This window comes from Carassius gibelio, chromosome A10, assembly GCF_023724105.1.
Source record: "Carassius gibelio isolate Cgi1373 ecotype wild population from Czech Republic chromosome A10, carGib1.2-hapl.c, whole genome shotgun sequence".
Taxonomy (NCBI): Eukaryota; Metazoa; Chordata; class Actinopteri; order Cypriniformes; family Cyprinidae; genus Carassius; species Carassius gibelio.
In genome coordinates this window covers 20,148,297-20,170,825 of record NC_068380.1, presented here as the reverse complement: position 1 = coordinate 20,170,825, position 22,529 = coordinate 20,148,297, and the positions used below count along the sequence as shown (strand labels likewise).

Sequence of the window (22,529 nt, the reverse complement as noted above, 5' to 3'; positions counted from 1 at the left end):
GTAGTTTATGCTGATTTTAATTAGAACAAAGAGATGCCTAAACGGGAAGATTTGAGGTTAAATTATATATTAATTAAAATAACAGAAAATGAATAAAATTCATTTAATAATAAAAATTTGTTTCCAGAAAATTTAAATCAATGAAATTCATAAGGAAATCACTCCAAAATCACTAGGAAAATATGTATACATAAAATATTTATTTATTATTACAATTTTAATATACAATTTATTATAACAATTATAACTTTAATTTATTTTGACTATTGTCATGAGAGTTAAGCGCGCGCGTGTGTCTATATATTTATATATATGTATATATTTTATAACTGCAATGTATATAATATTTAGTTTTAAAAGGGATATATATATATATATATATATATATATATATATATATATATATATATATATATATATATATATATTGTGATGAAACGGCGGAGTCAGTTAGATCCATCTGCAGCAGTTTATTAATACAGGTGAGTAAGCAGAGAACAGCTGACATAAACTCAGGCTGGCAATGAAAAGGAACTTAAGCAGACGTTCGTAGAGAACTTAGATAAACTCCTCAATAGGGTAACAACGATCAGAGATACTAACAATACAGACCAGGGGTAAATCAAAACTTCACAAAATATAAAAGGGAATAGCAGTCAATATAAAGGGGAGAACACAAGGTGCAGGTGAAAATACTAGAAGGTAATCAAGATAATTAAGCAGGGTTAGACGGGGATGATTGGGGAGAGGGACACTGGGAAATGCAGTCCTAATATTCAGGAGAGAGGGATCTGATACCGCCAGAAGAGGGCGTAGCAGAACGTTCCATGACATAGCCCCTCCCCTGCGAGCGGCTCCGGAAGCGAGGACCAGAACGTCGGTGGGGTCTTCCTCGGGGTCTGGGAGCAGGTCGGTCAGGATGGTCACGATGAAAGCTGGTAAGTAGAGAGGGGTCCAGAATGTCCTGCGACCTGACCCAGGACCGTTCCTCTGGACCGTACCCCTCCCAGTCAATAAGGTACTGTAAAGCCCCACCACGTCGTCTGGAGTCCAGTACTGCTCGCACCCGGTAGGCCTCCGCACCGCCAACCTCAATGGGAGGATTCTGCACCTGTGTGTTCCCCTCCTGACCCTCCTCTCTCCTGGGGGTGACTGCGGGTCTGAAAAGAGACACATGAAAGGTAGGTGAGATTTTGTAATGAGAGGGAAGAGCCAACCTAAATGAGACCGGGGTGATCTGGCGCAGAATCTTGAAAGGACCAATGAAGCGAGGGGATAATTTCTTGCTGGGTAGTTTGAGACGGAGATCTCGGGCTGAAAGCCACACCCACTGCCCGGGACGGTACCGGGGACCCCCGCGTCGCCTGCGATCCGCGTAGTGCTGATATTTGCGAATGGCCCGCTGTAAATGCACATGAGCAGCATCCCAAGTGGTCTCGCTGCGCCGAAGCCAGGAATCTACCGCCGGGAGATCGGAGGGCTCGCCCGCCCACGGGAAGAGCAGAGGCTGAAATCCCAGGACACACTGAAACGGTGTCAGTCCAGTGGCGTGCTTAACTAACGAATTCTGCGCGTATTCAGCCCATACAAGGAAACGACTCCACTCCTGCTGATTTTGATGGCAATAGGTCCGTAGGAAACGAGTTAGGTCCTGATTCAACCTCTCAACCTGCCCGTTGGCCTGAGGATGGTAGCCCGAGGTGAGGCTTACGTTAATATTGAGCTTTGAGCATAGTTCCCTCCATACACGAGAAGTAAACTGAGGGCCTCGGTCAGTTACAATGTCCTCAGGAAGGCCAAAAAGCCGAAACACATAATTGAGGAGGGCCTCGGCGGTCTTTAAGGCTGTGGGAAGACCAGACAAAGGGATGAAACGGCATGATTTTGAAAACCGGTCTATTACCGAGAGGATGGTGTTGAAACCCTGGGACTGAGGAAGGTCCGTGACAAAATCCACGGCGATATGGGACCAAGGGCGTTGCGGTACCGGCAGAGGCTGTAAGAGACCAGCTGGTTTCAGGTGAGAAGACTTGACCATGTTACAGGTGGAACACTGATGAACAAACTTGATCACGTCAGTTCGAAGGGAAGGCCACCAGAAGCGATTGGAGACTAGCTGAGTGGTGGCCCTGATACCTGGATGCCCCGCGCTGGGAGTGCAGTGAACCCATTGGAGGACACGGTCGCGGAGCTCGGGAGGAACAAAGAGGCGGTCCCCCGGACATTCCGGTGGTACGGGCTGTTTCTGCTGAGCTGTAGAAACCTCCGTGATTAGATCCCACTGTACTGGTGCGACAATGAGAGATGAGGGCAGAATGGGAACTGGTTCAGAACACTCGTCCTTACTGTCGAACTGGCGTGAGAGAGCATCCGCCTTGCCGTTCTTAGAACCTGGTCTGAAAGTGACTCTGAAATTAAATCGGGAGAAGAAGAGAGACCAGCGCGCCTGGCGAGCATTCAGACATTTGGCGGATTTGAGATACTCCAGATTTCTGTGGTCCGTAAGCACAGTGAAAGGATGACACGCCCCCTCCAGCCAGTGCCTCCACTCTTCAAAGGCAGCCTTCATCGCCAGAAGTTCTCGATCGCCCACATCATAGTTGCGCTCGGCTGCATTGAGTTTACGGGAATAAAATGCGCAGGGGTACATTTTAGCTGGACTACCATGACGTTGTGACAGAATGGCACCCACGCCCGTGTTAGAAGCATCCACTTCCACAATAAACTCTCTCTCAGGATCTGGGTGATGGAGAATGGGTGATGTGGTGAATCTCTTCTTTAAACTCTCAAATGCCGCAGTGCATTCCGATGACCAGCGGAAACGTCCTCCTCCTCCTTGGAGTAAAGAAGTGAGAGGAGCCACAATCATGCTGAAATTTCGAATGAATCGGCGGTAAAAGTTTGCGAAGCCCAAGAAGCGCTGAAGCTCTTTTACTGACGTGGGACGAGGCCAGTTAACCACAGCTTGTACCTTTTTGTCATCCATCACAACTCCGTCTGCGCTGATGATGTAACCCAAGAACGAGATCCGCGTCTGATGAAATTCGCACTTCTGTATCTTGGCATACAACTGGTGCTCGATGAGGCGTTTGAGAACAGCTCGCACATCCTGAACGTGCGTTTCAAGGTTGTCTGAATAAATCAGGATGTCGTCAATATACACAATTACACTCCGATTGAGCAGGTCTCTGAAGATCTCGTTGACAAACGCTTGAAAAACTGAAGGACTGTTGGAAAGGCCGAACGGCATGACCCGATATTGATAATGGCCGGTGGTTGTTGAAAACGCCGTCTTCCACTCATCACCCTCCCGAATACGAATAAGGTTGTAAGCATTTCGTAGGTCGAGCTTTGTGAAATATCGGGCCGTGCGGAGCATTTCAAGAGCAGCTGGGACCAGAGGAAGAGGATACCGGTATTTGACAGTTACCTCGTTGAGACCCCGATAGTCTATGCACGGTCGGAGACCCCCATCCTTCTTCTTGACAAAAAAGAAACCGGCAGAAGCAGGAGATGTTGAGGGGGTAATGAAGCCTTTGGCAAGCTGTTCCTCTATATACAAATTCATGGCCTCGGTCTCTGGCTGAGATAGGGGGTATACACGACCGCGTGGTGGCATGGTACCCGGCAGGAGCTCAGTAGCACAGTCAACAGCACGATGGGGAGGTAAGTGTGAGGCTTCCCGCTCGCTGAATGCTTGGGCAAGGTCATGGTAAACAGCGGGGATTTCCTGTAGATTAACGTCCACGGAGGGGCTGGCACTCAATTCAGGACCCTGGACAGCGGGCATGCATTTATTCAGACACGACGAAGACCACTGGGTAATCCTCCTCTCAGACCAGGAAATTTGCGGGTTGTGTCTCTCCAGCCACGGAAACCCCAGAATCATAGGATGAAGTGGTGAATGAATAGTGTAGAATTGGATGGTCTCCCTATGTTGCGAGCCGATGCTGAGGGTGAGAGGTGGTGTGATGTACTGGCGCTCCCCTGTCCCCAGGGGGCGCCCGTCCAAAGCTGTCACTGTCACAGAGGGTTCACAAGAGCGGAGAGAGATTTTATGAGTTCTTGCAAAGGTTGCGTCAATAAAATTTCCAGCAGCTCCCGAGTCTATAAAAGCCCTCGATTTTATAACCTGCCCATTAATAATTAACGAAATTGCCACAATGAGAGCTTGGGAAGAGAGTGAACGTGGACTCACCGCAGCGGGGTTCCGAGAAGTGGGTTTCACCGGGCAGGAAGTCCTGAAATGACCAGCCAGACCGCAGTACATGCATAAACGATTGCGCCTTCTCCTCTCACGTTCCGCCTCGGAGAGCTGGGTGTATCCAATCTGCATGGGCTCGGGCTCTGAGGTGCATACCGGGTTGAAATTCAGGCTGGTCCTGACTGGAGTGCGGCGAGCCCGGATGAGATGATCGAGCCGGATGGCAAGTTCCATGATCTGACTGAGAGTCTTTCCATCATCACGACAAGCAAGTTCCCCCTGCAGCTCCGTATTCAACCCCTTCCGATACAGTAGTTTGAGAGGATCCTCCCCCCAGCCGGTCTGAGCGGCGAGCGTACGAAAGGAGAGAGTGTAATCCGCTGCAGTGGAATTCCCTTGCCGCAGGGCGAGTAACAGTTCCCCTGGATCCTTTCCTCCAGCTGGGTGCTCAAAAGCATCATAGGAAATAGACGTAAGCTGACCTCCTGACCATAGTGCCGTTGCCCACTCCAGCGCTTTTCCCGTAAGCAGGGTGCAGATGAGAAAGATGCGGCCCTCATCGGTGCGATGTTCTGGAGCCTGCTGGCTTAGATAGAGCTCGCACTGCAACAAAAATCCCTTGCAAGTGGAGGGTGAACCGTCATACTTTTCAGGCAGGGATAATCTTGGATTGTTTGAGATCGTACTCACGACTGGCAGCGGAGGGACAGGTGCGGTGGGAGCTGCGGCCTGATTAGCCGCTGCAATCTGCAGGGTTAGTGCCTGAACAGATCTGACAAGTTCCTCTGTGAGCGAGGTTAGTTTTACCAGCTGCCGCTGATGTGAAGCGAGCACCGCTGCCTGGGATGAAACCTCATTGGCGAGGTGACGAAACTCTGCTGGATCTTGAGTTGGTGAAGTTTTCTGTGATGAAACGGCGGAGTCAGTTAGATCCATCTGCAGCAGTTTATTAATACAGGTGAGTAAGCAGAGAACAGCTGACAAACTCAGGCTGGCAATGAAAAGGAACTTAAGCAGACGTTCGTAGAGAACTTAGATAAACTCCTCAATAGGGTAACAACGATCAGAGATACTAACAATACAGACCAGGGGTAAATCAAAACTTCACAAAATATAAAAGGGAATAGCAGTCAATATAAAGGGGAGAACACAAGGTGCAGGTGAAAATACTAGAAGGTAATCAAGATAATTAAGCAGGGTTAGACGGGGATGATTGGGGAGAGGGACACTGGGAAATGCAGTCCTAATATTCAGGAGAGAGGGATCTGATACCGCCAGAAGAGGGCGTAGCAGAACGTTCCATGACATATATATATGTATGTATATATATATATATGTACTTGATTTGAATTTAAAATAAAAAAATTGTCTATAGGTTTATTTGGGGTCACATATCCAAAGTACAATTATACACATGTATGTACGTGGATGTGTTTCTTCGTGCTTTTAACACTTTGTTCTTCTTTGGGGTGAAATATGACCTAGATGTTAAATTCATGTTTTACTGACCAATATAGTTTCCAAAAATTGAATTCTTTGAATTTACAAGCATTATTATTTTGGTTAACAGCTGGAAATATCTCAGAAACATCCAGATATTTATGCAGTTCCCCTCAAGCCCAAACCAAACCAAAACAGGCCTCAACCCATTGGGTAAGTTTGTTCCTAGGCTTTTTTTTCCTCTAATACTCATTTCAACACACAACCGTTCAGTGATGGCTGTATTCCCTTCATCTCCAGCTCAAACTCTGAGTCCCAGAGCTCCTCCAAAGCGCCGTATTCAGAGAGCCGCTCTCACCGCCGCGCCGATGATGATGATGATGAAGAAGAGGAGTATCGCCGGCAGCTGGCAGACCAAACCCGCAGGGGCTACTACAGCGCCCAGAAATACAACGACACTGAATTCTAACACCCAGCGTCCCACAAACAGGAAGTTTCCTGTGCATGTCATGATAAAGCAACTGAATGTGCTTCCTGTTCTTCTGTAAGAGGGACTGAACCACAGATAAAGCACATGCCAAAAACACACATGCAGTATATACACACCAGTTATAAAACAGCATCTTTTTATACCTGCAATGTTTTTATATGAAATTTCAGTCTATATTTCATGTATTTCTTTTTTTTTTTTCCACAATGCCACTAGCTACTTAGATGGAGTTAACGTTACACTGTCCTCATTTACACTGCTGACGTTTGCCATAAACTAAAATTGAAATGGAGTTGCTGGAGTGCCTTAATGTCATTGATGTATTAACTTAAGCTCAGCTGATGCTTTTAATGCTTGCTCCATATATTACTATGCTATGATTATGTAAAAATCTGGTATAATGTCACATCAGCTTTACATTGATTCTCTGAGAATAAGAAGATCATGTGTAATGTTCACACTATTGGTGTGTGTCTGTGATCAGTGCTTGGGGTTTAACCACTAATAAAACAGAGGTGTGGGATTTTTACTTTTTTTAAAAGACAAATCAATAAACCTGACTTTTAATGATACTCTTGATTGTTGTTGTTCATGCTTGTCTGCTACTATCAATAACCAAACCATATCTAGAGCAGAAATTAACTGATTCAGATGAATGATCATCTCTTATATTATTATTAATTGTGCTATTATATATATCTACAGAAGTTCTGTGATCTAAATGGCCGCAAATTTACATTGTTGTCTACAGAAATGAATGTTTTTACCCTGCATGAATGCATTCAATTGATCAAATATAAAACACATTGATACAAATTAGAATTTATATATGATCCATGATCGGTGATATATATATATATATATATATATATATAAAAATATATATAAATCACCGATCATGGATCATATGACACTAAAGACTTTTGGTTTTTCTGTGTTTTGTACGGTCCAAATGTTAATGCCAAATACAATGTTTCCTACATTACATAAGTTACTTGTGAATGCTGTTGTTTTCTGTTAAACCCACAACAGTGTGATAGTGTTGAATGTTTAGAGACCCACCAAATCCTTTTATTTAAGAGCAGATTAACCAGAAATGAAAGTAAAGTCAGATTACCACTTTATTCTAGAGACCTTGGGTCAAACACATTATATAAATGTGTTCAATAGAACGTGTACTTAATGAAAACAAACCAATGCCAGTATTTAGATGATTGATTCGTTTACTTTGAGTTGAACAGTTGAGCTCATACATGAGATCAGTGTCAGGGTGAATCCTGTGTAACTGTGCTCAGTGCCAGATCTCAGTGATAGTTTCGGTCCAGTCGTGTGTTGATCTGATGCCAGGCGTTCAGACATCAGCAGCTCACATGGTGCTGGAATGGTTTGGTTTCTGCGCTAATGTGTAATAAATAAATACATCCAGTTAAATAAATCTGTAAACCGTTATATTAATCTTTCAATAAATAATGGAAGTGAAGGTGTCAGATGTAGACGGGTTGTTCCTGGGCCGTGAGCAGGCGGTACATGGCTGCAGGCATAGTCTTCATATGGATCTGACAAAAACAACATATTACAGTATTCACCTCCACTGGGTCACCATTCATGTGTGCACCATATTTTATAAGATTATTAGAGTTATGAGCAATAAGCTTAGCAACAAGCTATCAGCAAATCCAGCCAGCTTTATTATACAGTAGTTAACCAAGTGATTATTTTGACAATGTTGTTGTCTGTACATGAAACTCTTCTTAAAACTTTTCCTTTTTAGTACATAGTTGCTTTGCAAACGCCTAAAACCTAAAACCACCTATATATATATATATATATAGGTACTGGAAATAAAATAAAATGTAACTAAAATCAAATAAAATAAAATGTTAACTTATTTTAGTTGCCAGAGCAATATTTCTAATTTTGAAATGAATAAAAACTATATATATATATATAGGTTTTAAAAACTAGCATAAATGCAAAACAAAAATACTAAAACTTTTAATAATAAAAAAATAAAAATGCAACATCAAAGAAATACTAAAACTAAACCAGCATCTCATTTATCTAAATGAAGTGAAAATATATTTTTAATGTAAAACCTTGTTGTTTGTGGTAAAGTCACTATAACGCGCAGACTGAGGTGCACCAGTATGGAACATATTTTGAACTCTATTAATAAGTCTTTTCCATACAGTTCAACAGTAATTTACAGTTGCCTAACAACATAGAAACTAACTGTATATATAATATGCACATTTATATGAATCACAGATGTGTGTTCATCATGGCTCATCCAGAATTTAGATTTGAAACTATCCGAAATCAAATTGAATGAAATCATGCACTCAATTAGCAACACTGAAGCCGTGCATAATCTAATAGACCAAAAAAATCGTTGATTTATAAAACTGATTCAAAAACAGTCATACGAAGCAGCATTTGACTAATTGTTTTGACCTTAATAATATTTAGAAATCATAAAATATTTCCTTATTTTTACAGAAAAACATACAATATAAAATGCCTTTCAGGCTACTGAATTCTGATGATTTTTCATCTAGTTTATTAATTGTATCGTGTTAGTGAAGTGATTGACTGAAGGAGAGAACAGACACGGGGGATCTTTACCTCTCCCACAGCGTTGGACAGGATGTGAACGATCTTCTCGTGAGCCGTGGCCACCACGCTCTGAGCATTGATCTCGATGATGCGATGGCCGACGCGGACCCCTCCTCTCTCGGCGATCCCCCCTCGCATCAGACTGCAGATCTGAACACAACACCAACTCTCTTAGTGGCTCAGAAAACAGGACAGAAACTGACAACCCATTTCTGATGTCTGGGTGTGAATACCCACAATGCCATTCTGTACACTGAAACCCAGCTGGTAGCGTAGGTCTGGTCGGCGAATGAGCACCATGGTCACAGGAGGACACCTGACGATGTTCATCTTGATCCTGGATTGAGCCTTCAGACCCTGAACACACAACAAGCACCATTTGTGAACAAGACAATCCCAGAATCCACACCATTTAACCATTTAAGCTTATTAAAGAATCTTAGCAAATCGCCTTTCCTAATAATGTGCTAATTAGCAAGTTTCACGATGAATAAGTAAACAGTCCCTCTGAGAGCAGCTCAGAAGAGAGGGGCGGGGTCAGCAGAGCTCATTAACATTTAAAGGGAAAAGCTACAAAAATGCGTGCCTTGAAAGAGCGGTTTTTGAAAGGGGAAAAAGGTGTTATTACACAACCATTGAGAAACTTTAACCAAAGTATGTTACAGACTTTTAATTAAGACCCTAAAGAATCAGATCAACATAAAATGTAAAGGAAACGAGTCCTACTTTAATGATGCTCTGGCAGGTGGAGAGCGGCAGGCCCACCAGACTGGTGCCGTTGACCGTCATGATCTGATCGCCGATGTTGAGTCGTCCAGACTTGGCCGCGGGTGCGCCGTGCATCAGGCTGGCGATGATGACGGTGGGGAGGATGGAGCCCCAGCCGGACTCCACGATTACCACACCCAGAATCTCCCCTTTCTGCTTCTCGATGTACACCTGACACAAACACATCCCAAATACTGACGCAGTGTGCATTCATGTTTCAAATGTACTCTAGCAGTGATTTTGTTTAGTATAGATCCTATGACTGCTGAAGAATGTATAGAAGAAGATAAAGTTATTATAAAGCCATTTGTGTCCGATTTGTGTCCAAATTGCATCCCCATGTCTTTCACTGATATAATTGCAGGTAAAAGCATAAATAGTTTTTCTTTGGAATATCAGCCAGTTTGCATCATCATCATTTGTTACCAGTGCAAAAAGTCCCTTTCTACCTGCATTTTGCCCCCCCAAAAAAGAAAGATTTTTATGCATATTATGGGAAAATGTAGAATCTATTTGTGTCCCTAATGTTTGTTGTCCTGTACCTATTTCTACCTTAAAAATGGTTTGATATTCCTGGTATTATTTTTATCAAGTAGTTTACCACATTTAAAAAAAAATACAGATTTTTTTCTTGGCTTACGGAGTAATATGTATTATGATTTTTTTCTTACAGAGTAGTGTGTAGCGTGATTTTTTTCTTACAGAGTAGTGTGTAGCGTGATTTTTTTCTTATGGAGTAATGTGTAGCGTGATTTCTTCTTACGGAGTAATATGTAGCGTGATTTCTTCTTACGGATTAATATGTAGCGTGATTTTTTGTTTACAGAGTAATGTGTAGCTTGATTTCTTCTTACAGATTAATATATAGCGTGATTTATTCTTAAGGAGTAATATGTAGCATTATTTTTTGTTTACCGAGTAATGTGTAGCGTGATTTCTTCTTACGGAGTAATAAGTAGCGTGATTTCTTCTTACGGAATAATATATAGCATGATTTTTTTTTTGTTTACAGAGTAATGTGTAGCTTGATTTTTCTTTACGGAGTAATATGTATTGTAATTTCTTTCTACAGATTAATATGTAGCATCATTTCTTTTTACGGAGTAATATGTAGTGTCATTTCTTCTTATGGAGTAATGTGTAGCATGATTTCCTCTTAAAGAGTAATATGAAACATAATTTCTTTTCACAGAATAATATGTAGCATAATTTCTTCTTACGGAGTAATATTTAACGTCATTTCTTCTTACAGATTTAATATGTAGCATGATTTTTTCTTACGGAGTAATATGTAACGTAATTTTTTCTTACGGAGTAATATGTAACATAATTTCTTCTTGTAGATTAATATGTAGCGTAATTTCTTCTTACGGAGTAATGTGTAGCATGATTTCTTCTTACGGAGTAATATGTAACGTCATTTGTTCTTACGGAGTAATATGTAGCGTGATTTCTTCTTACGGAGTAATGTTTAGCTTGATTTTTTCTCACAGAGTAATATGTAGCCTGATTTCTTCTTATTGAGCAATATGTATCATGATTTCTTATTAAATAGTAATATGTAGCGTCATTTCTTCTTACAGAGTAATATGTAGAGTGATTTTTTGTTTACTGAGTAATGTGTAGCTTGATTTTTTCTCACGGAGTAATATGTAGCGTGATTTCTCCTTACGGAGTAATATGTAGCGTGATTTCTTCTTACGGATTAATATGTAGCGTGATTTTTTGTTTACAGAGTAATGTGTAGCTTGATTTCTTCTTACAGATTAATATATAGCGTGATTTATTCTTAAGGAGTAATATGTAGCATTATTTTTTGTTTACCGAGTAATGTGTAGCGTGATTTCTTCTTACGGAGTAATAAGTAGCGTGATTTCTTCTTACGGAATAATATATAGCATGATTTTTTTTTGTTTACAGAGTAATGTGTAGCTTGATTTTTCTTTACGGAGTAATATGTATTGTAATTTCTTTCTACAGATTAATATGTAGCATCATTTCTTTTTACGGAGTAATATGTAGTGTCATTTCTTCTTATGGAGTAATGTGTATCATGATTTCTTCTTACAGAGTAATATGAAACGTAATTTCTTTTCACAGAATAATATGTAGCATAATTTCTTCTTACGGAGTAATATTTAACGTCATTTCTTCTTACAGATTTAATATGTAGCATGATTTTTTCTCACGGAGTAATATGTAATGTAATTTTTTCTTACGGAGTAATATGTAACATAATTTCTTCTTGTAGATTAATATGTAGCATAATTTCTTCTTACGGAGTAATGTGTAGCATGATTTCTTCTTACGGAGTAATATGTAACGTCATTTCTTCTTACGGATCAATATGTAGCGTCATTTCTTTTTACGGAGTAATATGTAGCGTCATTTCTTTTTACGGAGTAATATTGTAACGTCATTTCTTCTTACGGATCAATATGTAGCGTCATTTCTTCTTACAGATTTAATATGTAGCATGATTTCTTCTTACGGAGTAATATGTAACGTCATTTCTTCTTAAGGGGTAAAACAATATGTAGCGTCATTTCTTCTTAAGGAGTAATATGTAGCGTAATTTCTTCTTACGGAGTAATATGTAGCGTAATTTCTTTTTACGGATTACAATGTAGCGTCATTTCTTTTTATGGATTAATATGTAGTGTCATTTCTTCTTACGGAGTAATATGTAACGTAATTTCTTCTTACGGATCAATGTGTAGTGTCATTTCTTCTTACGGAGTAATATGTAGCGTAATTTCTTTTTACGGAGTAATATGTAGCGTCATTCCTTTTTATGGATTAATATGTAGCGTCATTTATTCTTAAGGGGTAAAACAATATGTAGCGTAATTTCTTTTTACGGATTACAATGTAGCGTCATTCCTTTTTATGGATTAATATGTAGTGTCATTTCTTCTTACGGATTAATATGTAGCCTCATTTATTCTTAAGGGGTAAAACAATATGTAGCGTGATTTCTTCTTAAGGAGTAATATGTAATGTGATTTTTTTCTTACAGAGCAATATGTAGTGTGATATTTCCTATCTCAGGCATTTTAGAACTAAAATTAAACCTTTTAGCACTGAACGTTAGTCATTGTGCAACATTTTCAAATAGAAATCTAATTAATGAATGAATCTTTATCATTTTATACGTATGATTTAATTAGAGGCACACCAAACCTGACTGATATTACCAGAATTCCCCCAGTTATCTTAAAATATATGAATTTAAAACTTAAACTTAAGAGATGTAGACTTAAACTTACATCTCTGCAGTTTTCAGACTTGGAGAAGTGAATGAGGTCGTCGTTGTACATGTCCTGAGTGTTGAGTAGGTCGCTGTACTCTCTCTGGCTCAGGTCTTCTGGATCGATGCCATTGGCTCTCAGAAACTCCTGATACGCAACGCTGAAGGCCTGACCAATGGACTGAGCAATCAGCTGAGCCTGGCAGAGAGATACAACGGAGGAAATACAAGAAACATCAAGAATTTGCATTCTTGTTTGAATTGCATAGTGTTTGTACGCGTACATCTTCTGACTCAAACACGTGGCAGATCATCCTGTACTGGCGGCAGTCGTCCCGCGCTGGGTTTGTGTGCTGCGTCTCTGCGGTGTCTAAGTTCTCCTGTGCGCTCTGAGAGCGAATCATCTTCCTGCGAGCCATCAGCACAACCATGTTCCCGATGTCAGCGATGTACGAGATGGTCCTCAGCGGATGGTCCATCATGGTGTCCTGCCGAGATGAAAACGGACAATTTGGTTTTCGAAGTGCCAAACGCTGATCAAAATGTAACTGCATATTTAGTTCAAAGACAAGAGTTAAAATTTAAATTAAAAACATAAGTCTAGCTTAAAACACATGACAAGATCATAGAAATGTGCTCTCTGCATTCGTCTAGGCTTCATATTGTCTTGGAAAACATTTCTTGTTTCATTGTTTTTAATTAAAATTGTCATTGTAATTATTTTTCCATGAATATCATGAATTATTAAATAATAAACATTATAATTTTTGGCAGTTGCACCACATGACATTTTACAACCTGAATAAACATTGCCTTGTCCTGAAAAGGTCAAATTATGTGATAATTTAGAAACTTGCTGAAATTGAAACACATCCATGAGGAGGGTCTTCAGGAGTCCCTCTTTAAGACATCACTTCCTGTTTTATGTTTCTGCTGCATGTTTGTTGCATCACATGACTTGGCAGTATACAATAACAAGTATACAATTAACAAGCAGTGAAGCAATGTTTGAATTATAAATAATGATAAAAGATTATGCCAAACTACTAAGGTTTTCTTTTGAAGAATTCAATTTTTTTAATCAAATATATTTTTCCTCCATTATGCTATCATGACATTTGCATCACACTCTTCCCTCATGTGTTTTAAACAGCAAACTCAAAGTGAGACAAGCATGAAAGTGATTCAAAGAGAGTTGTGCACCTGTGTGTAAGCGCTGAGCACTTTGATCCTCTGTGTCGATATAAAGAGGTCCACTTCTGTGCTGGCCGGCGGCTCACTCTCACTGCCCTGCTGATACTGTAGAAGAAGACAAACAGTTATTACTCTTAAATTAACACATCGCCTCCTGTACTAGCATATACACCACTCTCTAGTCTCTCATTGAAGAGCTCAGTATTAAAGAGGCAGTTAGATTTGAATTCCTTGCTCCTTGTAATCAGAAATATGCCTGTCAGAAGAAAAAATACATAATACTGCAAATACCAAACTTAGAAAAGACCCGCACGTATACAGGAACAAATAGCGTACCTTATCTCTGATTTTGGCCTGTGTCTGGGCTGTCTGCTCGACAAGGGACAAATAAAACAGAGAACGGTCAAATAAAGCCTACAAATATAATAGGGCATGGTGGGCGTCTCAGACACAGCGCGATTGGTGTGGAGATGAAGGATACGCCCAGATGAAATCAAACAGGATCATTTGGCTGAAGGGGGACCGGGTGGGTGGGATGTCGGTATTGTGATAGGCTGAAGGTTAGTGGGAAACACTATCAAAATTTGGGCTGTGATCAGAATGACATCAGCAGCCCCAGAGACAAAAACCTGACTCTCAGAATCAACGAGCTGTCACTCAGACGTGTTTGTTAGCACATGGACGCTAGATATCCAGAGATGTCTGTGACATGTTTTTCATCCATAACCTCACATAACCTTAGATGAATCATGATGTTAGTGACTGAGTGAGGTGTTGGTGTGTACATGTTTGAGCGTGCTGTAAAATGAAAGCAGACAGGGATATCAGATCATTAGTACACCAGAGTGTGTTTCTCACCCGGACGCGGCTCATGGCCTCCTGGGCCTGCTGCATGCGGGCGCTCTTCGTGGGCGTCCTCTCTGACAGCAGCTGGGTGGAGCCCAGGTAGTTTGCGGCAAAAATGATGCCATCAATCAAATCGTCAGGGTCACATGGGCCAGGAACTGTGGAAACGGGTGGATCATAAACACAACAGAACATTAAACCTGTTACTGTGCATTCATTTCAAGACACAAATCAACCGAATCCCTCTGAATGGTTTATTTTTGTGTAGGTTATTCTCATTCTCACAAGAATCAATATCTCAGTTTTGGTTTAAATAGTGTATTTTTTGTTATTTAAAATCACAAAAAAAGGCAAAACAACAGATATATTGTATAAAAACATTTTAACATTGAAAGAATACTAATAGAATACATTACATATATTTATGCATTCTGTTATGCATTCATTCCTTCACTAATTTTTGCATAATGGTAATGAAAATTTAAGGGAAAATGTGCTTCCCATGAAAACTTCAAATATAATATTTTAAATAGAATTTAAAATAATATGTATCTTTTTTTTTTATTATTGCAATATAACCTGGACATATTTTTGACAGGCTTTGTTACACAAATTTATATTGACATTTAATATTACAAGATTATTCAGGATAATTAATTCCTTATGAATACTCATGATTCATAATAGTACTAAAAACAGAAATGTCTGCATAAATTAAGATCTAATATAAAAACTATGTTTATAACATTTTAAACAGTATATAAAATAATTATTAAATTACTATTTATTAAAAAAATCTATCTACTGTATCTTTCTGTCTGCCTTTCTATAGATAGATAGATAGATTGATAGAGAGGGAGAGAGAGAGAGAGAGAGAGAGAGAGAGACAGAAGATGGCTTACAATGTTATAAGACTATGTAGGATAGGATAATAAATTCCTTATGAGTCTTATTCGACCAGTATCATAAGAGGCTGGTTTCCTTAAACTTACCATCAACATATGTAGGGAAAGAGGCCAAACTTCTCCTCGTCTGCAAACCAAAAACACAGCATTGTTACAATTACAGTAAAAGTGTAACAGCTAAGTATAAAATAAATCATAAATGTATTAACTGCAGGTTAAATATAATAAATCACCTCATCGCTTGGCACACTGGGACTGACGTCTAGATCCTGGTCCTGATGCTGGACTCCAGAGGATTCTGCTCCCAGAGGAAGTTCAGCGTCTTGAACTGGAGCCTGTTAAAGATGAAAGGAACCCCTGTTATTTAAATAATCATCAAACGCTGCATCAATACCACACTTGTTCTTTTTTTAAAAAATCAGAGTAAATACAAGATTTTAATCACTTGATGAGCAGTAAAAAAAAAAATTGTAAATCTCAATTTATGTGTACAATCATATATTCAACGGTTCCTACTGAGCAGCTTATGTTAATCAAATTCCATGACTTTTCCTGTCGTTCATGATAACTGTATAAGGTTATTATTTAATTCACTTAATTCAACTCATTTACAGGTTTTCATGGCTGCAAAAAGTCTAACTGTGGCCTAAGTTTCATAAGCAAGTTCACCGTAAGGACTTGTGGTAATTATGCTGGAGGACTCGCTCACCTCATACTGTGGAGAAGACTGTGACGGCTGACACGGTGACTGTGGATGTGAGTGAACCTGAGGCTGTGGCTGAGGATGGATCTCCTCAACAGGGCTCACGTCCTGTCTCATCACCCACACGGGCTCTGTGATCTCGTCAGGCCTGTAGGGCGAGCGCACCGTCTTGGTCTTCACCTCCTCGATAGCTTCCTTAATATCCCTGATGGCCAACGAGACAGCGTCTCCTGTAGCTCTGCAAGACTCTGTTATCTGATCCTGGGCTGGAGCTGACGGCATGTCACGTCTTTCCACGACTTCTTCCTGAAAATCATGTGAAAGCTGAGCAGTTTCTGAAGTCTCTTCTTGGGGAGGAGCTTCTTTGGGAAGGCTAGTCGAGCTTGACGTCTTCCTGAGCTGGGCTCTGACTCTCCCTGAGCTTTCGGCTTCATCTCCTGACTGTTCATCGTAGTGGTGCAGCCTGGAGCCCACTGAACTACGCTGATGGAGGTCTTCCTGAGGGTCGCACTCACCCGTGGTCACGCTCTGGTTCCTCTCATGCGTTTGAGGTCCCTTAAGGGCTGGAGGAGGATCTGTTAGGTATGACTCTGTCTCATATTCTTCAGGGTGAGAATCAGAGCAGGCTTCAGGTCTAGAGTCTGAGAGATCTTCTTGATGGTCTTCGACTTGGGACATGGGACTCTCGAATTCTTTATCCTTGTTTGTTTGAGCGTGACCGGTGTTAAAATGAGCAGGGTACGACTTTGGATCCGAGTTGCGCCTTCGAAGAGTCTCAGGGAAGGTTCGTGGAGATTGGAAAAAAGGTTTGTTCGTCATCTGGCGAGGAGATGTGGCGAATGGAGGAACGTCTACTCTTAGCGGACTGGTTCTTTTACTTTCAGGATGATGTTTCGAAGCAATCTTAGGAGGAGCATAGTCCTGCTCAGGAGTTTCTCTGAAATAGTTCTCTTCTGGGTTCTCTTTCACTAGCTCCTCTTCGCCTAACTTTGATTCTTCACATTGAACCTTCTCCTCAAACTGTTCCATTGAAGGTTCTGGATCATGATCAACATGTGTATCAGATGAATGGGCCAGATCTGGACTGTTTCCATCCAGTCCATCAGTGATTGGTTCTTCCTGAGGAGAAGGAGTCAGCAGATCTTGAGAGGAATCTTCTGGAGATAATGGCTCTGAAGCTTGCTCTTTTGGAGGAGTTTTGACCACCTGTTCTTCTTCTTCTCTGTGCTGTTGTCTAGATCTGTGCTGATGGAGTCTCTGGTGTCTTGACGCCCCCGGTTTGGGCTGTTGGCCAGCTCTAGCTTCTGTATCTCCGCTCTCAGCCCGCCTGCATTGTGCTTCACCGGGAGCATGCCGTCTACGGTGACGTGGTGGACCCCGGCTAGATCCAGACGTGTGCAGATTGGCTTGGTGGTGGTGATGATGGTGGCCTTGGCCTTCTGCGTCCGGATTGTGAAGCTGGCATGGCCTCCATCTGGGTCGACCTCCCTCTAGAGGAGTCCCATTGGGGTGCTTGCTGCGATGAGGGGGAGGACCTCTGAGCCCCGCCTCCTCTGGCTCCTCCCTATGGTTCATGGCTCCGCCCACTCACTGCTCATTATCTAGATGCTGCTGAACAGCCTGAATAACACCCAGAAATCAAAAAGCTAGTATATCCCATAATTTATATGGGAAAACATGTTATATTGGATGCAGGTAACAAAAACCACATTACCATAGTATAATGTCCATAAAATGTTAATACCATGATCTAAAAGATATCAGTGTAAACTATAAATGCACCTAATGTCTAAAAAGGCCGTGTGACTCTTATATGTGTCTGTATAATGAAGGAGGAACACGCTGTGTTTGTGTTTCTGTGCAGAGACGTGGTTTATGGCAGTAGCGCTGTCACAGATGGCCTCACCGTGGGCAGCCGTCATGCTGTATACTCCACCAGTCCTGGAGTTCAGCATTCATCTGTCAAACCTCCCATAAAAAGCCAAAGCCAGGGGATTTACCTCCCTATTTAAACAGAGATCTTCACTTTCACCATGCAGCCTCTTTGTATTGTTTACAACTGAAAGCAGGCATGCATATTAGAGTCAGTTCTGGAGGCAGGTGGTGTTATTCACTTTCAGAAGGCAAAAAGAAGAACTGCAATATACACTTATACAAACAAAAAGAAAATTAAGTAATAATAATAATAATAACTGTGTATGAAATGACAATGAATATCAGTTACATAATGGTAATGTAAATAATATTGCAAACAATAATATAATAATATAACTTAACATACAGCAGGGACAATAAAGCACAGTAAGTAAGTGCAATGTACGATGAGATCCTTTTTAAAAAGCCAAATGCAAAACCTGCTTCAATTGTAAAATCCTGTTCTTGTTTAAAAAAAGACAGAAAAAAGACAGCTGCGATTATAGCAGTTGCTAGAAACTCACCGTAAATAATATGTTGAAAATGTTTTAGGCATTTTGGGGCAACTTTTGGTCCCTGTATATTTTACAGTTAATATCTGTATAAATAATTATCTGATTTCAATATAACTATAAAGTAACAGCTTCTTTATATCTAAAAATAATCTGAACCACCTTAAAAACATCTTAAGGTGGTAAGACAGAAGGCCACATGATGAATTAAAGTTCATCAATACTCGAAATCATGAACTCTTTTCAAGCTAAATAGTAAAACAACACTATAACCTGCATAAAGTTAATAAAAATAAAAATAAACTGAAATATGAATATATAATCAACTGAGATGGATATGGCAATGAACAGTGTAATTTTGGATTTATATAGCCTATATATATATTTTTTTTAATTATCCTATAAGGTAGCCTGTATTTTATTTTCAACATTTTAACAGTATTTTGAAATATGCATGTCTTGTTCAATTTATAACTTTTCATCGTAAATCATAAGATTGTTCTATTTTTTATTTATTGTTTCCCAATAGTGTTTAACATAAGATTATATACATATAAGCCTAATGTTCCATTCAATCTAATGTTATCATTTCACTGTATATGTAAAAAAAAAAAAATTGGCATTTGTTTTGCATCTTACATTAACATTTCAAACATCTTTCCTCTTAATATCAAGAAATACGGAGAGCCTTAACATGAGACTGCACTGTTGTTATTGTGTTTTGTATCGATCGTGGATGTGTTGATTCACTGCTGCAGTCACGTACAGGTAGACACCGCTAACCATCTGGACATTTCGGCTCCGCGAACATTAAAAACTAGTGATATTTCCAATTAAACACACAATAAAACACCAAAATATGCTTTACCAGCGCAATATGGAAACTTTGTCTCGGTAATAAAAGTTAAACGCGTGTTATTAGGTGCGGTATCGGGCCTGCGCGGTGGCGAACACATCCCTCCCCGGTGAAGTGATCAGCAGGTGCAGCTCCTGCGCGGTCAGTCAAACCCCACACCGCCGGGACACAGCAGCTGTCCACAGCATCATCCGCTACACTCACCTGTTAAGAGTACAGGCGATGAAGAAGAGCTCTTCGGCTTGCCTTCATCTTCGTCGGCTGTTCTTATCAACACAACACACAGGGATTAGGCGAGCGGATCTCAGACCCCTCCTTCGGCACACAGTGACATCAGAGCGGATTATACAGCAGTAAACACCCTCCCGCCCCCAAACCATCCGCATCACATCGCACCATCTGCCGTGTGCTTTTGAGTCAGTTACACTTCCTTTGCACATACACAGGTTTTTATTCATGTGTCTAGAGCCTGTCTTTTCATACAAGAATTTCGGACTCAGAATTTAATCTTCCCATTGTTCATCCACTCACAGCGACAAACTCTGATTAACCGGGTGCGTCAAACTACATTCGTTGATCGCTTCGTTTTTATTTTTGTCGCGTCGCGCTGCGTAGCCCCACCCATAGCGAAATCTTATTGGTCAATGTAAATGTCCACGTTTATTTTATGTATATATAATTTTTGTATAATGATTTAAACAAACCTCAAAAATAAAAATAAAAAACATTTATACATTAAAAAGGTTTTGAAAATTATATATATTACATTCATGTCATGCTTCCAGTCTTGTAAGCTATTCTAGGAAAGCATGTATATATAATTGCTAAATGTCAGAAAGAAGCTCCATTGAGATCCTCTGAGAACACGCAAATCAATAAATGTTTGATAGAGTTTAAGAATTCTCTTATCCTTTCAATTCTGTAGCTAGAATGCAAATATGTTCTCTTGTTTATGAAGTATGCAGTAGGTGGCGCTGTTAAACAATACTGGATAAAAAATTACTTTTACATTTTTTACTCACAAACCTTCATGAAGTTGTTTTATGTCTGGCAAAAAAAAAAATAATAAATAAATATATATATATATATATATATATATATATATATATATATATATATATATATATATATATACATATATATATATATATATATATATATATATATATATATATATATATATATATATATAAACAAATAATAATAATACATTTTTCTGTCACAGAAATTGGTACATTTCTGGTTTTGTTTAGTATATTTTATATATTTTTTTAAATAGCTTATCTTTTCTTTTCAAATATAGCTGCTTTGTAGTCCCTAGTTTCACATGAGATTCTGGTTTGCATGTGGTGCACAGATTTCTTTATCATTTATTTACCTCATTTGACCATGTTCAACTCGCACTGTAAAAACAGCTGCCTGTCACACAAAAGAGTGTACATTTGCTCAAGCATTTCCTCAAGTATAATGTATCATCAATGTGTTTGCAAAGGGAGGAATACAAAACCGGACCTAATTTGAAACAAATCAGCGATTGCGTATTCAATTCAGGACTCCCCTGGGGAACTTCTTCAGGTGGTCAAGGATCCCACCCTTCCCAATGAGTTTAGATGACCTCCAGCCTCCTCTGGCCCCATGCCACTTTACATGTTAATATCATCTTCCAAACAGGACCACATTGTGTGACTTCCACCTCTAATTATTGTCATTTGGTTTGGCACATAACATCAAGTGTGACTTCATCCCCTAATTGTTTAAGAGTGTCTGCATGAAGAACATTGTTTCAAATCCAGTTCAACACGCTCTTTAAACTTTTTTTTTTTTATCTGTAAACTGAAATTGCACAGAATTTAATGGGGCAGTCGTGGCCTAATGGTTATAGTCAGATTGTAACCCCTGGCAGGGATTCCCGGTGGGGAGAGTGAATAAACAGTGCTCTCTTTCACCTTATACCATTATTTTATAAATAACAAAGAAAATAAACCCCATATTTTATAAAATATCAATCATTTGTTTGACATGCGACAGACGCTCTGTTATGGTCTCATGTGACATTTTCATTGTGGTGAAATGTGAAAGTCTGTTATCAGGCAGTTTTTTTATGTGAAACACGAGACACTATTGAAGGCATGTGTGAAACAAATCCCTCCACATCTTTCCCATATTCATCTTTTTCCCTCTTACATAATGTTTCCGCCTTTTTGAAAAAAAAAAGAGGGAGCCAAAAATGTGTTATATTATAACACATTAGTTATATGAAACACAGGCTTTCATGTCGATCCCGAAACTCAATTATTGTACTGTAAACTGTGATCACTGATTTCCTGCACAATTTGTCAATGGGGTTTAAATTAGATTTTTTAAATTATTATTATTGTGTTTATTAACCAAATTCCTGTTAAGAACCACACTACCCATAATCCTGAGGAGTGCCCTAAATACCATTATTTTAGTCTAGATTTTTATGCTTTTTGATTTAAATAAGTATTTGCATTGTTGTGATTCATTTCAGAGGATTTAAACTCTTAATTAAATGTAACTTCAGTAGTTCTTCAGTTAGCGTTAGCATCGCTGCTCTTTAAAGAGACAGTTCACTCAAAAATTAAAATTAGCCCATGATTTACTCACCTTCAAACCATCCTAGGTGTATGTGACTTTCCTCTTTCAGATGAATACAATCTGAGATATATCAAAAAATCCTGGCTCTTCCAAGCTTTATAATGGCAATCAATGGGTGTTAATATTCCATAGTCAAACACAAGTCCAATAAAGTGCATCCACCCATCATAAAAAGTGCTCCACACGGCTCTGAGGGGTTAATTAAAGGCAAT

At 39.8% G+C, this 22,529-nt stretch overlaps 2 protein-coding genes and 1 long non-coding RNA gene across 4 annotated transcripts in view; 1 reads left to right on the top strand and 2 right to left on the bottom strand.

Annotated features, from left to right (window-relative positions):
* Positions 1-6,706, top strand: part of LOC128021505 (tight junction protein ZO-2) — a 31,599-nt gene extending 24,893 nt beyond the window's left edge. The window contains exons 23-24 of the mRNA XM_052608767.1: positions 5,775-5,857; positions 5,945-6,706. Coding sequence (XP_052464727.1) covers positions 5,775-5,857; positions 5,945-6,113 — 252 coding nt within the window. The 3' untranslated portion in view covers positions 6,114-6,706. The remainder of the gene's footprint in view (positions 1-5,774; positions 5,858-5,944) is intronic.
* On the bottom strand, positions 456-5,180 carry LOC128021506 (uncharacterized). Its single transcript, XR_008185567.1, has 2 exons — positions 5,012-5,180; positions 456-1,160 (listed from the first exon to the last, which is right to left on the bottom strand). It is a non-coding gene; the product is annotated as an uncharacterized LOC128021506 (long non-coding RNA).
* Positions 6,707-7,339: 633 nt separating the features above from the next.
* LOC128021504 (amyloid-beta A4 precursor protein-binding family A member 1) lies at positions 7,340-20,055 on the bottom strand. 2 transcript variants are annotated; one of them, XM_052608765.1, is made up of 13 exons: positions 19,903-20,055; positions 16,423-18,036; positions 15,947-16,048; positions 15,801-15,840; positions 14,821-14,966; positions 14,299-14,331; positions 13,972-14,067; positions 13,053-13,256; positions 12,788-12,967; positions 9,477-9,689; positions 8,988-9,107; positions 8,760-8,900; positions 7,340-7,690 (listed from the first exon to the last, which is right to left on the bottom strand). In XM_052608765.1, exons 2-13 carry the CDS (start codon positions 17,989-17,991, stop codon positions 7,619-7,621), a joined length of 2,916 nt encoding a protein of 971 aa, XP_052464725.1. In that variant the 5' UTR covers positions 17,992-18,036; positions 19,903-20,055; the 3' UTR covers positions 7,340-7,618. The 2 variants fall into 2 exon arrangements, with proteins under 2 accessions (XP_052464725.1, XP_052464726.1); XM_052608766.1 differs by lacking the exon at positions 14,299-14,331.
* Positions 20,056-22,529: the final 2,474 nt, after the last annotated feature.

What these genes read in the sequence shown, in the direction of transcription:
- LOC128021504 (XM_052608765.1), bottom strand. Translation starts at nt 17,991, where the DNA reads ATGAACCATAGGGAGGAGCCAGAGGAGGCGGGGCTCAGAGGTCCTCCC. An exon ending in CCAGTGTGCCAAGCGATGAG is followed by an intron (nt 15,841 to 15,946) that starts GTGATTTATTAT and finishes TTTGGTTTGCAG; the next exon opens with ACGAGGAGAAGTTTGGCCTC. An exon ending in AGGCCAAAATCAGAGATAAG is followed by an intron (nt 14,068 to 14,298) that starts GTACGCTATTTG and finishes CTTCTTCTACAG; the next exon opens with TATCAGCAGGGCAGTGAGAG.